This window comes from Parus major, chromosome 1A, assembly GCF_001522545.3.
Source record: "Parus major isolate Abel chromosome 1A, Parus_major1.1, whole genome shotgun sequence".
Lineage (NCBI taxonomy): Eukaryota > Metazoa > Chordata > Aves > Passeriformes > Paridae > Parus > Parus major.
The window spans coordinates 59,102,970-59,122,427 of NC_031773.1; the positions used below are offsets into that span (position 1 = coordinate 59,102,970).

Below are 19,458 nucleotides of genomic sequence, written 5' to 3' on the forward strand. Positions count from 1 at the left end.
CTTCCTTCCTTCCGCCACTTCCGCCACTTCTGCCACTTCCGCCACTTCCGCCACTTCCGCCACTTCCTTCCACCACTTCCTTCCTTCCTTCCACCGCTTCCTTCCACCACTTCCTTCCACCACTTCCTTCCGCCACTTCCTTTCGCCACTTCCTTTCGCCACTTCCTTCCTTCCTTCCGCCACATCTCTTCCGCTACTTCCTTCCGCCACTTCCTTCCGCCATTTCCGCCACTTCCGCCACTTCCTTCCACCACTGCCTTCTGCCACTTCCCTTCCCCCTACCAAAGAAACTTATTTTCACTCCTCTGAAACAGAAGTAGTTTTTTTTCAAAAATTGCTCCAAATTCTGCTCAGTGGATGCAAGACTAGTATTTGGTCTCATACAGTAGGTTTCAAATATGGTTTCCCTTCTTGTACCTGAAATACAAATCTGGGGCATTTTATAATGTTTATCTCTTCTGATATAAATACAAATAGCTTTGACCTTCATTCATCTCTCATTTTTGTGTGTTGGTTGGAGGGTTTTTTCATATTTTCTTTCCCCTTAGGTCTGATTTGTGATAGTCACTTTTTAAATAGGGAATAAGCATTGCTCTTTGCAGAAGCAATTCTTGCTGCCAGCCTGCACACATCTTAACTCTTCCTTTTTCTAAAGATGAGGGTAGGTTCTATGAAGTCCTCTGCTTTCTAGTAAGCATACTAGATGGTTGCAAACTCTGCTTAGAAAGTATAAAAAAAGATGCAAAGCAGCATGGATAAAAAAAAAATAGTGGATTTAAAGACATAATTTATTTATTTATAGGTTTTTCTGTGGTATTAATTGCTGTAGGAACATGCATTAATACCTTGTAAATAGGAATAAATTTTTCCTCAGAAAGTCCTGTAAGGAAAAGAAATACAATTTTCTTTGTTCTATAGATCAGTAACTAGGACAAACAGATGAAGTTACTTCTGAGTCTTCACACAAGGTATCTCGATCAGGGTGGGAATAGAATCCTTACCCTTCTGCATCTCTGCTTTTATTTCAAATAGGCTGTGTGGGTTTGGTTTCTCTTACAGAAAAATAGCAATTATGAAGTTTGGACATCTGTTGATTATTTTGTATGTCAGACCTCCTGAAGATAATTGTAAAAGTAGGTTTTGATGATTCAGTGTAGTTTATGGTTCTTCAGCAGCTAATTTTTTGATTGAGAAGAATCCTGGGAAGCAGAGGGAAATTCTGGTCAGAAATCAGGACAGAAATGAAATTCCTAGTGTGCATGATAGGTTCCATGGAGCATTCTGCAGGAGCTGAGCAGACACAAGTGTGCCGCAAGTGTGGCAGACACAACACAGTGTCAGCTGTGAATCGAATAGTAAAGTCTTGGCTGTGTCCACAACCTTGGAGGTGTGCTTGTGGTAGAAGGCCTGATTTTCCAGCCCAAATAATCTAAATTAGCTTTTTATTTGTCTGTTCTCAGATGGTACTTTGCATCTCTTGACAAAGTGGCTAAGTTACATGGCTAACCCCTGTGGGAGAGGAGAGATGGCACTTTCCCCAGAGCATCTGAACCTGTTCCAGGAGTGGTATTGATTTGCCAGCTCTGGTAGATGGAGCAAAGCAGCAATTCCAGCTGGGCGTTTGGGAGCCTGCAGCCAAAGGAGAAATTTCTGAGACAAACCAGGAACTGATGAGTCCTTGAGAAGCCTGTATATCAAATCAGTATAAAAGTTCATGTTTGAAGTCACAGAATTTCATTTTTTCTAAGGTCTAAGGTTTAGACCTAAGTCCAAGTATCTTGAAGTGGTCTTTAAAATCTCTTGGCCTGTTTTTAGAGAAAAGAGGTTTAACCCTGACATGCAGGTTTAATTCCAGGCTGGGTGGTTGTAATCTGCAGTCTGACTCAGATGAAAAAACTAACATTAGTATATACATAGCATCACAGAATCATTTAGGTTGGAAAAGCCCTCCAAGATCATAGAGTTTAACCTTTAGATCATCGAGTCCAACTTTTAAATGTACGTATATCACATCATATTATTCAATCATTTTTCAGTAGATGTTCCAGTGTTCCATGTTTTGGGGTTTTTTGTTTTTTTTTTTTCAAAATAAACCCAAACCCATTAGAAATTAAAATCTACCTCTTCCTACCATGCTGTTCAAATGTGCTCACTGGGACTTGGGATTGTGGCCTCATCTGAATATCAACATGAAGTGGGAGGAGAGTTGCAAGTGTGTGAGAAATTATTCCTAAAGCTGACAGATATGTCTTGTCCAGAAGTGTCACATTAATCAGGATTGCATAATCACTAGTATGATTAAAGAGACCAACGTCTTCCTTTTAATTTAGCTGTGTTTTTCTTCTCCTGACAGCTGTGCACAATTGTTGCTTGCTTAAACTCCAAGCAAATGCTGGTATTCCTGATGTTTATTTTTCTTAATGTTTCCCAACAGTTTAAATAGATTTTTTTTTAATATGAACATTTTTAATATAAAACTAAACAGCTTCTGAAAAGTTGTTTTTAGTTTCATAAAAGCAAATATTTGAAAGAGGAGCTGGAAAATGGTTCATTTCCTTGGCCATCTTCCTGTTTTCCTTGGCCTTCTTTCCTAGTTCCAGAAGACTATTATGTGAGCTGACAATTAAGTGTTGTCCTTCCCTAGCATATTAACAGGTCTTCTAATAACATCATCAGTCATAAACTCTCTTCCAGATTTTCCTGGTTAGTAATTCCAAGCTCCCTGGAAGATGGAGGAAGGTTGAACACATCCAACAGCCTTCATTTTATCACTCTTTTATTTTTTTATGAAAACAAATGTAAAATTATGGTATTTTTCTTGAGAAAGCTAATAACCTAAATCTTGAAGTTCTTACTCATTTCCAGGCTTTTAGTTGAACAGGATTTGGGGACTTGGCAGGTAGTTTATGCCTTAAGAGAAGCAGGCCAGACCCCAAATCAGGTCTCAGTAGCTGAGTAGCAAGAATCTTTTCTAATTGTAGGGGTCCAGGCCACAAGATGGGAATGGGAATGTATAAATTCTATATGTATAGACAAGATGAGAACTGTTGAAATGCAAGGTTTGACAACACATTTATCTATGTTTTTTAAACCCTTGTGAGCTCTGCCTTTGTGCAAAAGATGACAGGCAGTGATCGGGTCCTTGGGGTATAATAAAACACTTGAGATGAGGGGAGCTTCTGGTATTTAGCTCCTGAACCTTCCCAAAAGAAATTGCAGTGAGCACATTCACACAAATTCATGCTACAAATTGCACTGCCTTGTAGTGACAGATGTGTTCTTGCAGAATGAAAAGCTTGAAAGCATTTTTTGAAGTTCTTTGGTTTTCAGATGCAAGCCTAAGTGAAAAAATAAATTCGTTTTCTGATATATTTCTTCAGCCAACTGATTTTTACCATATTCCTGTTTTCAGATATTTTACCAGTCTTGTTTGGTCTGTACAGTAGATTAATAAGAAAAGCTGTGATTCATCACAGCAGTTTAAAGTATCCAGTCTTTGTGGTATAGTAGCATGAATCAGATTTTAGAACATGTATTGCTATTCTGTAGTTTGTGCTGAATGATGACTTGGTGCTGAGAAAATATGGATATCTAGGATGGAAATGTTCTAGAGACAATTCTCTGTTAGATGTTTACATGCAACTTCTGTATGTGTGTGTTTACTTTTGTTACTTGGCTGCCTGCATCTTGTGAAAGTCCATGGTGTTGAGTGGTAGCAGGCAGTTAGAAGACTCAATTAAACCTCTCTTTCAAGATGGGATTGTAATATCTTGGTTCTGATGATCTTCCAACATCCAGTAAAAATCTGGAAGTCTCTGTGATTAATGGAAAGGTCTTTGGTATCCAGCCTTCTCTGAAGCTAGGATCTCAACACTCTGCTTTCCTTATCTTGCTTTTTCTATGTCTGTATAAAGTTTCCCCCCTTAAAAGTACCCTGATGTGGGTCACCCCACATTAATCTTTGGAGTTCAAATGGGATATAACTTTCTTTACATGTTAATTTGCCATCTGTTTGCTTTCTTAAGACAATGTGATCTGAGAAGTACTGAAACAAGTGAGTATAAATCAGCATAGACCAAAGTTTTTTGTTAGGTATGGGGAAATAATCAAAAGTTTACAATAAATCTTGGTGGCTGTCAGCTATGAAGTTAGATTCTCAGACTGTCATAATAAATTAGGAAACTGGGAGCTGTCTGACAGCAGCATCAATCTCAGTCTCTTTTTTTTGCAAGTCTTGTTGTCTGAGCCTTTTTCTTTTCCTTTTTCAAATACTTACTCCCTCCCTGGAGGAGGTAATTAATCACAGCAAAGATTTCTCTACATGGAACACTCAGGGAAGTAAAGAATAAGCAGCTTAGAGTGTGAAGCTAATATCAATAAGTTAAATTCCATATGGATGCTCTTAATGTGATATGGCTGTGGTTGGTGTCTTGGTTCAACAAGCTCAGAGATACTGCTTTACCTGATTTATGTTAGTTTTGTGTCTTTTATTAACTGATTTTAACTGTCTCATAATAGCAAAATTTCTGAGCCAGTGTGGCCTATATTGATGTATACCTTAAGGGAAAAACTATAAAATACATTGAATTTATCAAAGCTTTGGGAGCTGCATTGTGTTTAGTGCTTACTTAAACCAAGGGAGAATGTGTGTTCACCTGAGAGTGCAGGATTCCAGCCTATAATGGGTGTGTCAGGTGTGTATGGCATTCAAACCATCCATAATGGAATGGTGCCTTTTTCAGCCCTAGAAATGACATAGATCCAGTTGAAACATTGAGTTCATATGGATTACAAAGAGACATCAGTCGTCTGATCCCTGATTTCAAAGAGAGTCATTGTCAAGCTATGCTTAGAATGCAGTCAGTTCTTGGCAGTGTTGATTACAGTGTTATTGATAAACAATATGATTTATACAGTCAAGAAACAGCCATCATGAAGAATATCTGCTACATAGTTGCTAACTGTATTAGAAAATAGGACCTAACTCTTTTCCCATGGGAATGAATTCTCGCTTAAAGGTTGGTAGTGAATTTCTTGTTAAGTAGATTTTTAGGGTCACAGATTTCTGTAGTGCCCTGTCTTTGCTGTCTAATACTCTCCATTAATTTCTACATCTTCACATTATTCTTTTGACTTCAGTGTGCAGTGTGCAAACTTGAAAGTATGGATCAAACTACAAGACCAAGGTAGACACTTATTTTTACTGCTTTCATTACTTTCTGCAGACTTAAATTCTTTTTCAAGCATCTCAGAATATTCCCTGTTCCTTACTGGAGTTGGATTAGAGCATAAGAGGTAGTTTTGCATAAAAGAGGAGCAGGAAGGAACATGGAGTAGTTGATGGCGGCATGTTTTAATACGACTTTTTTGATGACTGTAGGTAACATCAAAACAATAATAACAATAATTACTCATTAAAAAGTCACTGGACATACTTTTACAAGAATGATTGGAGAATTTGCAATGTTTGGAATTAAAGCAAAATTTATGATTAAGAGGACTTATAAGATATTTGGAAGAAATTATTAGAAACAATTCATTCAAGTCTTCAAAAAGGGCAAGAAGGAAGATGCAGGAAACTACAGGTCAGTCAGCCTCACCATCCCCGGAAGGGTGATAGAGCAGCTCACCTTAGATGAGCATGTGGAGGAAAAGAATCATAAAATCAGAATGGTTTGGGTTGGAAGGGACCTTAAAGATCATTCAGTTCCACCACCTGCTATGGGCAGGGACACCGTCCACTATCCCAGGTTGCTCCAAGCCCCACACAACCTGGCCTGGAATACTTCCAGGGATGGGCCAGACACAGCTTCTCTGGGCAATCTTTGCCAGGGCCTCCCCACTCTCACTGGGAAGAATTTCTTTGTAATTTCAAATCTAAATCTACCCTCCTTTAGCCTAAAGCCATTTTCCCTTATCCTGTCACTGCATGTACTTGCAAAAGGCCCCTCTCTGGCTTTCCTGTAGGCTCACTTCAGCTACTGAAAGGCCACTGTGAGGTCTACCCTTCCCTTCTCCAGGCTGAACAATCCCAATTCCCTCAGCCTTTCCTCCCAGCAGAGCTGCTCCATCCCTCTGATTGCCTTGGTGTCCCTGCTCTGGCCTGGCTGCAGCAGCTCCCTGTCCTTCCTGTGCTGGGCCCAGGGCTGGATGCAGCCCTGCAGGGGGAGCTCAGCAAAGCAGGGCAGAGGGGCAGAATCCCCCTCCCCTGCCACCCTGGGGCTCTGGGTGCTGCCCAGCACATGGGCGTTCTGAGTTGGGGCATGTCCTGCTCTCACCCACAGCACTCCCAGGTCCTTCTGCCAGGGCTGCTCCCTCTGCCCATCCCCACCTGGATCCATCACACACAGGGTTGTGCCCAACACAGGGGCAGCACCAGCACTTGGTCTGGTTAAACCTCATGAGACTCCCATGGGCCACTGCTTGAGCTTGTCCAGGTCCCTCTGGATTGCCACTGCACTCTCAGCTTGGTGTCATCTGCAAAGCTGCTGAGGGTGCCCTCAATCCCTTTGCTTATGTTGTGGATTCACCAAGGGGAAGTCACGCTTGGCCAGTTGGATAGCCTTCTGTGATGGAATGACGGGCTGGGGATGAGGGAGAGCAGTGGATGTTCTCTGCCTTGACTTCACAAAGGCTTTTGACACTGTCTCTCACAAGATCGTGGTGGGTAAGCTCGGGGCGTGCAGGTTGGCTGAGTGGGTAGTGAGGCACATTGAGAACTGACTGAACAGTAGAGCAGCAGTGCAGGGTTTGGCTGGAGATCTGTAGCCAGTGGTGTCCTCAGGGGTCAGCACTGGCCCCAGTATTATTCAACTTACTCATCAGACCCTGGGTGAAGGGGAGAGCATGTTTGCTGATGATCAAAAACAATAAGGAGTGTCCTGGCACACCAGAAGGTGCTACTATTCTGTGAAACCCAGACAGGCTGGGGAGCTGGGCAGAGAGGAACCCAGCAAAGTTCAGCAAAAGCAAGGGCAATGTCCTGCACCTGGGCAGGAACAATCCTGGGCTCCAGGATGGGCTGGGGTGACCTGCTGGAGAGCAGCTCTGAGGAGAAGGACCTGAGGGTGATCCTGCCCCTCTGCTCAGCCCTGGGAGTCACATCTGCAGTGCTGTGTCCAGTCCTGGGATCATCAAGACAGGAGGGACATGGAGCTCCTGGAGTGGGACCAGCAAAGGGCTGTATACATGATGAGGAGACTGGAGCACCTCTCCTGTGAGGAACCAAATGGAATCTGTGGTTTTGTGAAAGTCTGAGGGAGCAAGGATTCGTCACCCTGGGGAAGACATGATTGAGAGGAGATCTTATAAATGCATACAAATATGTTCAGGGACAAGGGGCACAAACTGAAGCACAGGAAGTCTCCTTCTGAATATAAGGAAAAAACTTCTTTACTATGAGAGTGACAGAGCACTGGAACTGGCTTCCCAGAGAGGTTGTGGAGTTTCCTTCTCTGGAGACATTCAAAACCTACCTGAACACAATCCTGTGCAACCTGCTTCAGGTGCCCCTGCTTCAGCAGGAGTGTTGGGCTAGATGATCTCCAGGGCTTCCTGCCAACCCTATCTGTTCTGTGTTTCTGTAATGAAAATATATTTTGTTAAATAAATGAGTCCATATTATGCCATAGGATGGAGCAAAAATGTTCAAAAAAGTTGAGAAACTGTTTAAATACTTGTGTCGTTTGTTTTGGAGGCATAATTAAGAAACTGCTTCTGAAATTAATCAGAAACTCTGTAAAAATTAGGAGTATGACAGCAGTGAAAGGGTTCTGGGCCTGACTAAGGATTTAGGAGGATTGGATTTGTAGTGTGACCAGTCATGTCACATGTAAGAGCTTGTTAGATAAGATGCTAAGCACTCTGGTCCCAGTGCATCAAAACTTCTGTGTGCACAACAGGTACAAGTCATTATATCTTTCTGCCTGTACAGCTGCAGTGCTTTCTTAAATAGGCCTGAGAGTGGCTATATGTCATCAAGTGTTATTCAGTAGTTTTAAAAACCTCTAAAACTTCTTGAATGAATGTGTTAGGGAAGTCTAAGACACTTGGTTTTAGTCACTTTTAAAATAATTTGAAGAACACCTACAAACTAAAAAACCTGAGTGGACCAGGGGCTCAGGCTGTTAATGACTGCACATTGAATGAATGTGAATACTCATTCTTGTGCTCCGAAATTACATGAATACCCCAGGCAAGGACTGAGTTTTGCTTTGAGTAGATTCCTGCAAGTGTCCACTTCATCATTTCACACAGGCTCTGTGTCTGAGTGGGACCTCAGGGCTTTCAAGTTGCAAAATTTGTCAGTAGATGGTCAGTCCAGTTGCCTTAACATGTTAATAGTTTTCTCTCTGATTTAAGGCTCTGCACAACCAGTATTAGATATCTGAGTAGAAGGTAAGAAGGCTTTCAGTGGAATAAGTTTCCCACAGAAAGCTCTATATCATTCCTGTAATTTACAGATTAATTTACATGCAATAATCTATTGGATTGGGTCCAGCAGAGGGCTGTGGAGGTGATCAGGGGACTAGAACATCTCTTGTATGAGGAGAAAATCCATTTATGTGTTCCCAAGTCCTGTCAAAAAGAATACGCAGGTCTGGTGAATTTTACAGGAAAGGTTAAGGAGTTAAGGTGGTGGTTTGTTTTGATTTATTTTGGGTTCTTTGTTTGTGTTGGCTTTACACTACCAAGCCAGCTCCAAACCTATTAAATTCATGTCTTCTCTACATAAATATGATATTCCTCAAGTCAGGTTTTTTGACTGCTGTTGCTTTTCCATGGTAATTCCCAGCTCAGGGCAAAGTTGGTCCCTCTTTATAAGAGGTGAATGTGGCTGATGTGTTCATCCGTCGAGTTGCTTAGCACTAACACAGCTTACTGCAGCTTACATGTTCTAATGGGTGGCTGCTGCTTAGCTGGTGCACAGGTGTCCAACTGTTTTCTTAAACACAGGTAGTCAAGAAACCTAACCAACCAGTCCAGCTTTGTACTGTGTGATAACAGCACAACTGGGTTGAGAGGTAAGCTAATGTTGCCATTTCATATTAAAAAAAAAATTGCTATTTGCTCTAAGATCTGAAATATGTTTCAGGTATTTATGTCCAGAGATATCAGAGAAAATATTAAATATTAAATAGTGGTTTTTGTGGCTCATGTTTAGGAGAGTGGAAATGCTGAACTCATTTCCCAGGTGTCAAAAATGCCCATTTTCCCAAATATTTAGTGCCAAAGGAAGCAGTCATTCTCTGAAACTATTCAGAAACTGAGACTGTGTTTATAAAACACTTTTCACTCATGGAGATACTTTCAAGAAAAAGTAATTATTTTAATATGACCTACAGGAAGGATTTCAGCACTTTCAAAACATTTTCAGCACTTTCCCCAAGAAGTTTAATGAGTAGATATGTCTGACTAAGCAAATTTACCTGAATAAGCCAATATTTTTCTACTTCTGCTATAGTTCTCATTTCACTGTATTGAAATTTCCTTGAGTGTGCTTGAGTCTCTCCCATTTGTTCTACATTTCATGGACCTCAAGTATTATCCATATAGAGTCATTCCATATATCCATATAGAGTCATAAGAATGACTTCATAGCCTACTGGATGCTGCAGTGCTTAGGTTAAAATCATACATCTGAATCTAGAGAGGCTCCTAACTGTGTTACTGATAGATAAAAATGAAAATCTTCAATGTAGCCATTTCCTAGGCTTTTATTACCAGAGCTCAGGAATGAAGTACTTCATGTGGTATAGACCTGGAAAATGGAAATTACCAGCTTGGGACAGAGATACTGTCTCATTTTTCATGTCAAGTTTCATGGTTTGTTTAACCCACAGCAAAATCTTTTGCCATTATTGAAATAATAATAACAATACAGCAAGAACACCAACAGCAAGCAGTTTAGAGTCAATGCAAACCAGATTTTTCTTATCTTGGTAGGGTCTATAAGTAAATACCAAAGGAAACAGGTAAAAGCAGTAATTATCCTGGAAGAAGGATAGTTCAGTTCAGCCTGCAGCAGTTAATGATGCAAAGGAAAAAGACAAAGTAAGGGGCATTCTTATAATGGACTAAATAATTTACTTAATTTATCTCAAATTTTTCCTTCAATTGATCTGGACTGCTGCTTGTTTGTATCTGTAATTAGCTTCCCTCCACTAGTTTAGGGAGTAATGTTAATTCAGCATTTACCACTTGGAGTGCCTACATATAATTCCATATGTCAGTGGAAACTGCAAACTTACACTAATGGGGCTGTGTATGTCTGTGCCTCACAGAAAGAACTTCATGCCAAGCTGGAGGCTTCTGGCATTCCCTAGGCAGTGGCACAGCTGTAAAGAAGTGTGATCCAATTCACACAAAATTGTCTTAAAACCTGAATCAAAAGAGTGGATAACATGAACAAGTAATTGAGCAGGAACTTTGTTGTGTTTAGGCACCGTTGTCAGGAGGCTACCTCTGAAAGGATAGAAGCTAAGAAATCACATTCAGGGACTTGGATGTTTATTTTGGAAGTGCTCAAAGCTGTGAAAAGGGTTTTCGTGTCTTAAGAGGACAGATAGTCATCCCCAGTCGTTTTAGAGAGGAATAAACAAGGGACATAAAGACAGTTGAACTTGATGCAACATCCCCACAATATCCATGGGGCTGTTACCCTCAGCTCAGCAAATGGGCAGCAGTCTCAGCCAAGTTGAACTGTGAGTTACACGTGTATTTCCTGGGTTGTACCTGTTTCCTAGAGCAAGGAAGTCTCTTGCATCTTAATTTACACCGTGTTTGCATACTGTGAAGTGTAAGACATTCTACCGTGTGTCACAAAATAGCTACTGAAAAGATTTGAAGCATCCTTTTTAAGTTGTGCAGGCAAACAAGAAGCCCAGTCAGTGGGAATTGAGTGGGAGTGGATAGGTGATTGTAGCCCATTAAAAGACTGAATTCTCCAGGACAGATCACAGACATCACTTTAAGTGTTCTATCCTTGTACGTAAGAGTGGTTCTAGGGATCAATTAATTAATCAATTATTTTAGAATTAGTTAGTATTCATCACCCAAGAGCATTCTTATTATTGTTTCTTTATGCTTCCAGTCTGTAAAATGTGCTTTACTTTTGGGGAAAGGTAGTTTTTCACACTTCTTGTTGGTTTGGGGGGTGTTTTTTATGTTGAGTTCAGTAAACATTGACTACTGTAGGATCCATCTTCTGCAAGTGCATTTTTCCTCACCAAAGGCTCTAGTGAATATTTTTGCAACTGTGGGAGTGAACAAAGCATAGAATTCAGGGCTGTGGTGCTCTTTCTCCTTTTCTTCACCAGATTTTTCAGTTTCTGAAAGGAGGGGACAAAAAGTAGAATCTATGTACAAATAAGAGAAAATTTACGCCTAGCTTTTAAATTTTTGGTGTAGTCAGATTTCAGAACTGCTGGAGGTAGAAATGCTGTGTACATAGGTAGCAATGTCTCTTGCCTCTAATATTTCTCCCTGCCATGCTCAGATGAAGTCAGTCTAAGGAAGATGGTTTGGCAGCTCTTTCAACTAGCAGTGATTCTTGTTTCCATGGCCCCCTCAGCTGCTGCAAGGGATCAACCTCCCTACCTTCACAGCATGTCACTGCTTGTAGGAGCAGTCCTTCGGGAGCACCTGCCTGCAGCCTCTGATCTGATACCACTTCTACATGCCAGATTCACTCTGGGCTTACATGGGTGTCTTGAGATCCCATCTTCTAAGACACCCACTCCAACAGAGCATCACAGTACTTGGTGGATTAGAGAAGTGAGAAGAGTGTGTTCAAAATGCTGCTCTTATTAAAGGTTAACTCCTAGAAATGAGCACATTTTGTTTTAAACATGATTTACTGTGGTCATTTGAATTGTTTCTGTGATTATCTTATTTGTATATTGCTGTGCTTCAGGGTTCAGAATAGATGACAGAGACAGTACAAGGCTAAGGGGGATTTGTAAGATGAAGAAAAATGCAGAAAAGGCAAGTAGTGAATGAATATTTACTCTTCTTCACAATAATGGAATCTGGGGGTATTCATCCAGACTATGAAACAGTATTTTAGAAACAAATGAAAGTATGGAGTATTTATAAAACTGATAATAAAATTAAATCTCTTAATTGAATTGCAGAAGTAATTGCCCCATCTTGCTTGGCTCATTGGAGATTAGGGAAATCCACGCAGGAAAGATCCAGTGGGACAGTGGTCTAAGGAGTGATTTAGGAAAGTTGATAGGTATGTTATGGCTGAAACCTGTGAGAACATGTCTGCAATGGTTCTGTTCAGTTTTTACAGTCTTCTCCTGAGTATCAGCTACAAGGACAGTGTCAGAGATGCTGGGTAGATGTGATCTTGGATTTTGACTATAGTAAATCCAGGAATGTGATTTTTTAGACTTTCAGACAGCTTTCTGACTAAAAATATTCAGAATATAATAATTTTAAAATTCCAGAATTAGGCACTTTTCCATGCTTGTGGTTGCTAATATTTTCCCTTATAAAAGAAAAATATCCTAAGTGGTGTTTTGATGCTAACATTTGAGAAAAGTCTGCAATATTGATATCAGTGCTTCATCTTTCTGTCATGATGTTCTACACTGGTAAAATAGGAATCTTAGAGATATCTTCCAAAAGTTTTCGAGAGTAGCTTAGAGGGGAAAAAATAGCAGGATCAGCTCCCTGGATCATGAGTCAAAATCCTGTTTTTAGAAGTCTGGTGCTACAGCAAGTGCATTTAACTATGGTTCCTAAGTGCTTTGGAGATTTTGAAGACTCAGATTTCTGAGGAGCTTAAGTGTTTATGAAAATGCTGACAAGAAAGAAAAATGTCAGAAGGAAGAAGGGAAGATCAGGGAAGGAGGAAAACAGTGGACATACTGTTCCTGACATTGACTCCATGTAGTGTTTCCACTTTTGTGTCTTCCTGCTCATAGTTTCAGGTACCCTTAGCAGACCTTTCTCCCTCCGTAGTATCCAAACAGGACACTTCACTGGAAGAGCTTCTCTAGGCCAAACACTTCAGGAAGCTCTGTGCCAAATCAGGGTGAAACACCAGTGAAGTTAATTTGAAAAATTCATCAGATAAATTAAATGAGAAACTGCAAACATTTGTTTATTTAATATATAAAACATTAATCTTTATCAGTTGCAATATTTCCTACCCTTTGATACTGTTCCAGACTACCACTCTCCAGAGGATCTCATCTTACTAAGGTACTGAGCACGAGTTTGATTATATGAAGGCAGTGGGCCAAAAAGCTAGAGGTCTTATGCAAATTTAAATCTGCATTCATTTGCATAATGCTTCTGATATATAGATATAGATTAGCTATTTATGTATGCATTTTTGCAGCCTTTATCTCTCTGTTTCTGTTGAAAGATCCTCCTCCTTTCCCAGCCTTTCCCTGAGCTGGCTCCTGCCCTGGACATGGTTGTCCTTGATGAGGACTGGCCACACGAACGTCCAGGAGCTCCTCTCTCTGCACAGATAGGTTTGTCACTGGTCTAAATTCTGTAGCAGCAATTCTTGCTTTTTTGCTGGTTGTCGTCTGTGCTGCTTATTTGTGCTGGTAAGGAGCAGCTAAGAGCTGTAGAAACTGAGCTATTTCTAGGTGTTTGCAGCAGCAATTGTCTTTGGCAAACAGAATCACAGGACAGCTCTTTGTAATGAGCATTACAGAGAATGGCTTAAGGACATGTATTCACTCTCTACTAGTTCTTCCATCCTCTTTTTGAGGATGAGGGTTGGGGAAGCCATCAGATGGAACAACCATCTGAGCTCAGAGAATCTTTCAACCTTATTTTGTGGGTTTGGATTGTGAAGACTTGCCGAAATTTTCCTGCATCAGTGTGGTTTTGAGACTCAGCTGGATAATGTACATTAGGAAACAGCACACTTTCGGGTGGGGAGGCCAAACTGAAACTTTTGTCATAGAAGGCTAGGAAATGGACTTGACTTTCCATACACTAGTTTTGAAGGAATGGAGCCTTCCCCCTGCTACCTTGAGACTGCTGTCCTCAGAGAGACGATCCAATCCTGAATTATTAGTGGTACCTGATTTTGTGCAAATGTTTATGAAAGAAGACCTGTCTATTTGATCTAAAATAAGAGAAAAATTCTGTTTTATTAACAACAGAGTAATAAACCAAGTAAGCTTTGTATTTGTGCTCAGTTTAAAAGTTTTTAATATGGTTTTAGTTAGACCTTAGAGTAGGTGTTTGAGTGAAAGGATTTTATGCCATGACTTTTTTCAAATCTCTAGTTCAGCCCTGGGGAGCAGGTATAAACTGTCCCACAGACTTATCACCAATTAAAGCTCCTGAGAATCTACCCTCATTTTTTTTCAAAACAGTGAACAGCCATGTTTGACATGTAGAGAGCTAGCAAAACTGGAGCTAAAAAAGCCTTATTGAAAAACTGACTGCTTATTTTAGTGTTTCTATGGAACTTAATCCCAAAAAATTCAGTCTTATCCATGCTGCACTATCGATGTTTCCACATTCAGGTGGATAACTTGAGCTGGATTAATGAGAAATGCACAATGAAAAAAAAGAAATAGGCCCTTGGGAAGGTATTTCATTTGTGAGCTTTGAAAAAAATCAGAGAAAAATTCAAGAATTACTGTGCCATATATACCAAAGCTTGAGCTTCTTGTAGTCATTGGAGTTCTCTTGCATAACTTCAGAAGACTGTTTTATGCTGTTCTCTCAACTGGGTTATTAATAAACTGATAGGCTGATCATAAAGTGACTTTATTGGAAAGGAAGTTTACCAAGTGAAGAATTCAGTAAATATTTTCCAGGCATCCATTTCCAATACATTGCTTGGTGTGGTAGAGAGTAAGCAATACTGCCTTTTAAGACTGCAGTAACACAAAATGCTCCAAAAAGCCTAACCCTAGTAGGACTGAGACCTGAGAAGAGAACATGTAAATCGTGCACCATCAGGCCAAGATCCATTGCAAGGCATGTAGTACAGAAACAGAGTAGTCCTAGATCCCAGCTGTTTTCTTTCTTCAAGTCCTTCTCATAAATGCATATTAAAATAATTTTGAGGCAACTAATTGAACACAATTGGAAGAAATCCCTCATATAAAAGCTTTTTAAAGAGTTTTGATTGCAATAATTCTAGCATACAGATTTGGGGCTTGGTGGTAAATTGATTTCTTTATGGAAGTGGTAAAATGTTACCGCTGAAGATCAATAGATCATGCGGACACAGGTTGAGGTATAGTGCAGAAAGAGCAGAGTTTATTTTACTTCCCAGGATTTATAGGCTTCTTACCATGGCCATGGATTGGATGGTCAGGATAACACTTTCTCACTGCACTGGCCATGAGAGATGCCCATCAGAAGACGTGTAACAGAAAGAATGCACACATATCTATGTTTACAGTTACTGTCCTGGGAAAGTCTTTAGAAAACCATGTCAGCAAGCTCAGAAGCTGAGCTTTCAGGGCGACATCTCACCCTTTTAGGTTTAACAAAAAGAAATGAAAAAAGAAAAATGAACAAAGAAACTAGCAACATTATAAACAATGAAAAAATAAATAATATGAAAATACAATACTCCATGCAATCAGAAGGCTGTCATTTCATGGTGACAGTAAAACATTAGCATTTGCTATCAAGAGCAGAAAAAAAAAAAGCTTACAAATCATTGCATTAGTTTCAGATTATTCATCAGAGTCGAAAGGCAACTGCTTGAGTTAATTTGTGTTACCATAAACAGGGCTCTGGGAAGACCACATACTTTGGAGGATAATTTGGGGTTTGTGCATGTACCAACTGAGACATTCCTTCAGAAAATGTTCAGCTAATTTTCCAGAGAGGAGAATCTAGATTCCAGGCTGCTGTTCTGAAGGAGTAAGTTTGATCTGGCACTGATAGGGCAGCAAGGCCTGCTGACTGACAGAGGAAGGGTCTAACCAAGATGTCATATTTATTTTCCTTCTTGTGCAGCGGTAGGCAAGGAAAGTCTTCGCTTCCCCTTTTCCTCAACATTCCCAAAATCTCTGATGGGGGTCGTGGAAATGCTCAGATCTGGAAAAGAGTATGAACTGAAGGTGGGGAGGATTTTGATACAGAGAATTTGCCTCAGTTGCGCTTAGCATTTTCTGGTAAATAAAAGGAGGACTGTCTATACACTTGCATTGTAGTTCAAGACAGAATGAGACTGCCTGGTTTCCCTGGGTGCTGCTGTAATTACCCCAGAGCTTTTTTCTCTGTGAGAAAGAGCTACAACTGCTGTCACACGAAGGCAGCATAAACAGCAGTAGCTGAGCAAGCTGCCAGAGCTCACAGCCAGCCCTGCATTCAGAGCTGCCAGGCCTTGCTTGCAACAGGACCAGCAAAAGCAGCTTGGGTTTACCTTAGTGTGTTGTGGCCAGTCCTGGGGGAATTAATTTCTGCAGAAACTGTGCCAGCTATTCTGAGGTTTGGAGTATTGTGGATCATTTAGCTTTATTGTGGGTTTTTTGCCCCTTCCAAAAATAAAATGAAATCAAAACACACACCAACTCCATTGCCGACATGTTAGCACATAGAAATAACTTAACTGGCTGAAGAGTCTTCATGGAAAAGGAAAACATGGAATTTTCAGGTGTCAAGAAAAAAGCAAAAAATAAATATGACTCACTTTCATGAGCAAGACAAGAGAATTGCAAATTTGAATGTGGGACAGATACCTAATAATGGCAGTGGTTTCCCAATGCTGATACCTATGTGTCTGTTAAACACTACAGCATAAAAACAGTTATGCCAAAGAGAAGTGATGTGGGATAGCCCTCAAAACAGCCAGTAGCTAATGCTGCCATTGTGGTTTTATATATTTGCCTATTAAAATGACAATACAGACATGGAACATTTAGGTTTAAGAAGCCTTCTTTTCACTAAACAACGTTAAATAAACTGACAAAGTAGGGGGTTATGACTCCAGTAATTGAAACATGCTGTTCTGTTCAAGACCAGAACTCTGTAAAGACTCTTTTCACCAAGTAATGCCCTTTGTGTTTGCCTGCTACCCCTGCTAGAAATTACTGTAGGCCTGAAGTATGTCTTTCCAAGTGAAGTGGGAATGACAGAGTGCAACAGCACACTTGGCAGATGGGGTCACAGCTTTTTTAGGTTGTTCATGTTCATTGTGCATTGGAAATCAACTTGCAGTTCAGAATACATGAAGACATAGGGGGATTCTTCTCCCCACTGTTTGATGTTTTGTTTTGGGTTTTTTTTTTCATGTTAACTTTAAGCCTAGGATGCAGGAAAAATAATTAGAGGGATTAATTTGGATTAACTGATTTGGGTAATCTTCATTAGCTTAATTTATGTTTCTTTTTGTGTGTTCCTCACTCTTCTAGATTTATATTCTGAATCTGTACATTATATTGAATTTCTTTTTCCTTCTGTCTTCTAGATGTTGATGAGTGTATGGATAACAATGGAGGGTGCCAGCAGATCTGTGTAAATACTATGGGAAGCTACGAATGTCAGTGCAAAGAGGGCTTTTTCCTGAGTGATAACCAGCACACCTGCATTCATCGCTCCGTTGGTAAGTTTTCAGCGTGTAAAATGTGCTCTTTAGAATAACCCTGTTCACTCAGAAAAGCTGCAACAGTTTGCGGTTTGTTGGGCTTTTTGTTTTTTAATCTCCACAGCTCCCAAAATCATTTTACTAGTTGGTTCAAATTGATTGATTCCTCTGCTACCCAAACTTGTAGCAGAGCCATAAATAAGACAAAGAAACAGGCTTTGGTTTGACACACAAATTATACTTGGTGTATATTATACAGCAGACTCTTTGTGCAGGCAGAGACAGATTTTCAAATGGTAACTTTCTGCTTCTGAGTTTCCGGAAATTAAAAATCTGTCTATTTTATTGACTGTACACCATTGGATAATGGTGTACCTGTGTTTTACCTCAGAAAGCACAGTATCTTAAATCCAGATAAGCAGTTTGTTAATTCTGTAAATTACACAGTTTATGGGGGGTTTTGCCAGTCATGTAGTTCATTATTTCATTGCAGACTGATCATGGCTGATACTATATTGACACAGGATTTTCCTTTGGTTCAGTACCCTATCCTAGGGTGGATTAAAAACCAGTTTCTTTCTTACCTATGCACAAGCAATAGAAACAAGGAATCACTGCAGAACTGATCCTTGTCTGCTGCTGTTTTGGACTAGAATAAGCAGCTCTCCTTTTTCTATAGATGTCAGACATGGAAGGCAAGTTTGAGTGGAAAGGGAGAAAAGAAAACAACATAGCTATAAATCTTTGCCAATTAAGTGGACTCTCAGTTTTCATTCAGGCTTCTGTGTCTCTGGCATCAGTGGGAATATATGCTAGCAAACTCATTTACCAATAAGCAATACAGAGCAAATTAGCAAGATGAGACTGGTGATCAACAGTGTAAGCATGCTGTAAATTTCAACAGGCCACACAGATGCTTCTGAACTATTTTTAAGTGACTAATACTAACCAGAAAATCATACTTGAACACAGATTATGAGTTTAGTCGTTCTGTTGATAAGAAAGCAAAACGTCACAATTTTGCTGCAATTCAGCATCTCAGAAATGTAGATGTATTTCTGTCACTGTGTGTTGTTGCAATCCTCTGTCCCACCCCCTTGGTGAGAGCCCTGCTTGTCAAGGAACACAGGTGGTGGAGGGGTCCTGGAGTGGATACAACACGGACTCAAAGTATCTAGACACAGGAGGCTCAAACTTGCTGGAGTAATCCCGGGTTTATTGCATGTCATCCATCTGGGGCAAGAAACAGACCAAAATGCCCTGGGTCTTGTCTCTTATACTAGGGGGCAGGGGTGATGGGGGGATACAGGGAGGTCACTGCCAATGGGAAGGGGGAAGGGAAAGAAGGTTTTCAGGTAGGAAATAATATTACACAAACCAGAGGTGAGTTTTACCCTTGGGAGATACCAAGATTTTTTTTAGATGCGCTACAACTCTGTGTCTGCTTAAATGGAATTGTAATGACAAGTAATGATTTTGACTTTCAGAACTGTGAAACTATGGAATATATTGACAGGTCCACTTTTTAGCATGATTATTAAGTTTAAAGTATTTTGATTATGACAAGAACATGCAGTTAAGCTACATGAACCAGTTTGTGTTTGAGGTTGTTATCTAATAGGTTTTTAATCGTTCTTTAAACCTAAATTGTCCAGATTTCTGTCCACCATAAAGTAACCCTGACACAAAGATAGCCAACAGAGCAAGGAATAGTAGCTGGAGGCTTAAGGAAAAGCACTTGCAGAGTACTGTGCTACAATCATTATTTCAATTTGCACATTATAAAATTTCCCAGCTGTAATAAAAAAAGAATTTAGTTATCTGAGATGGAAACTAATGAAATAAATTAAAAATGAGACTATAAAGGCAAAAGTTTATTCCAAGGAATAGTTTCATTGGGGTAAAAAGATATGTTTTTATGGCAG

The 19,458-nt window shown here is 40.1% G+C and overlaps 1 protein-coding gene across 4 annotated transcripts in view; it reads left to right on the forward strand.

Moving 5' to 3' along the window:
- The window catches only part of SCUBE1 (signal peptide, CUB domain and EGF like domain containing 1), a 198,995-nt gene that overhangs the window by 35,810 nt on the left and 143,727 nt on the right, over positions 1–19,458 (forward strand). For all 4 annotated transcript variants that reach the window (XM_015628660.3, XM_015628663.3, XM_015628662.3 and 1 more), the window contains exon 4: positions 17,417–17,551. In XM_015628660.3, the coding sequence (XP_015484146.1) occupies positions 17,417–17,551 (135 nt within the window). The remainder of the gene's footprint in view (positions 1–17,416; positions 17,552–19,458) is intronic.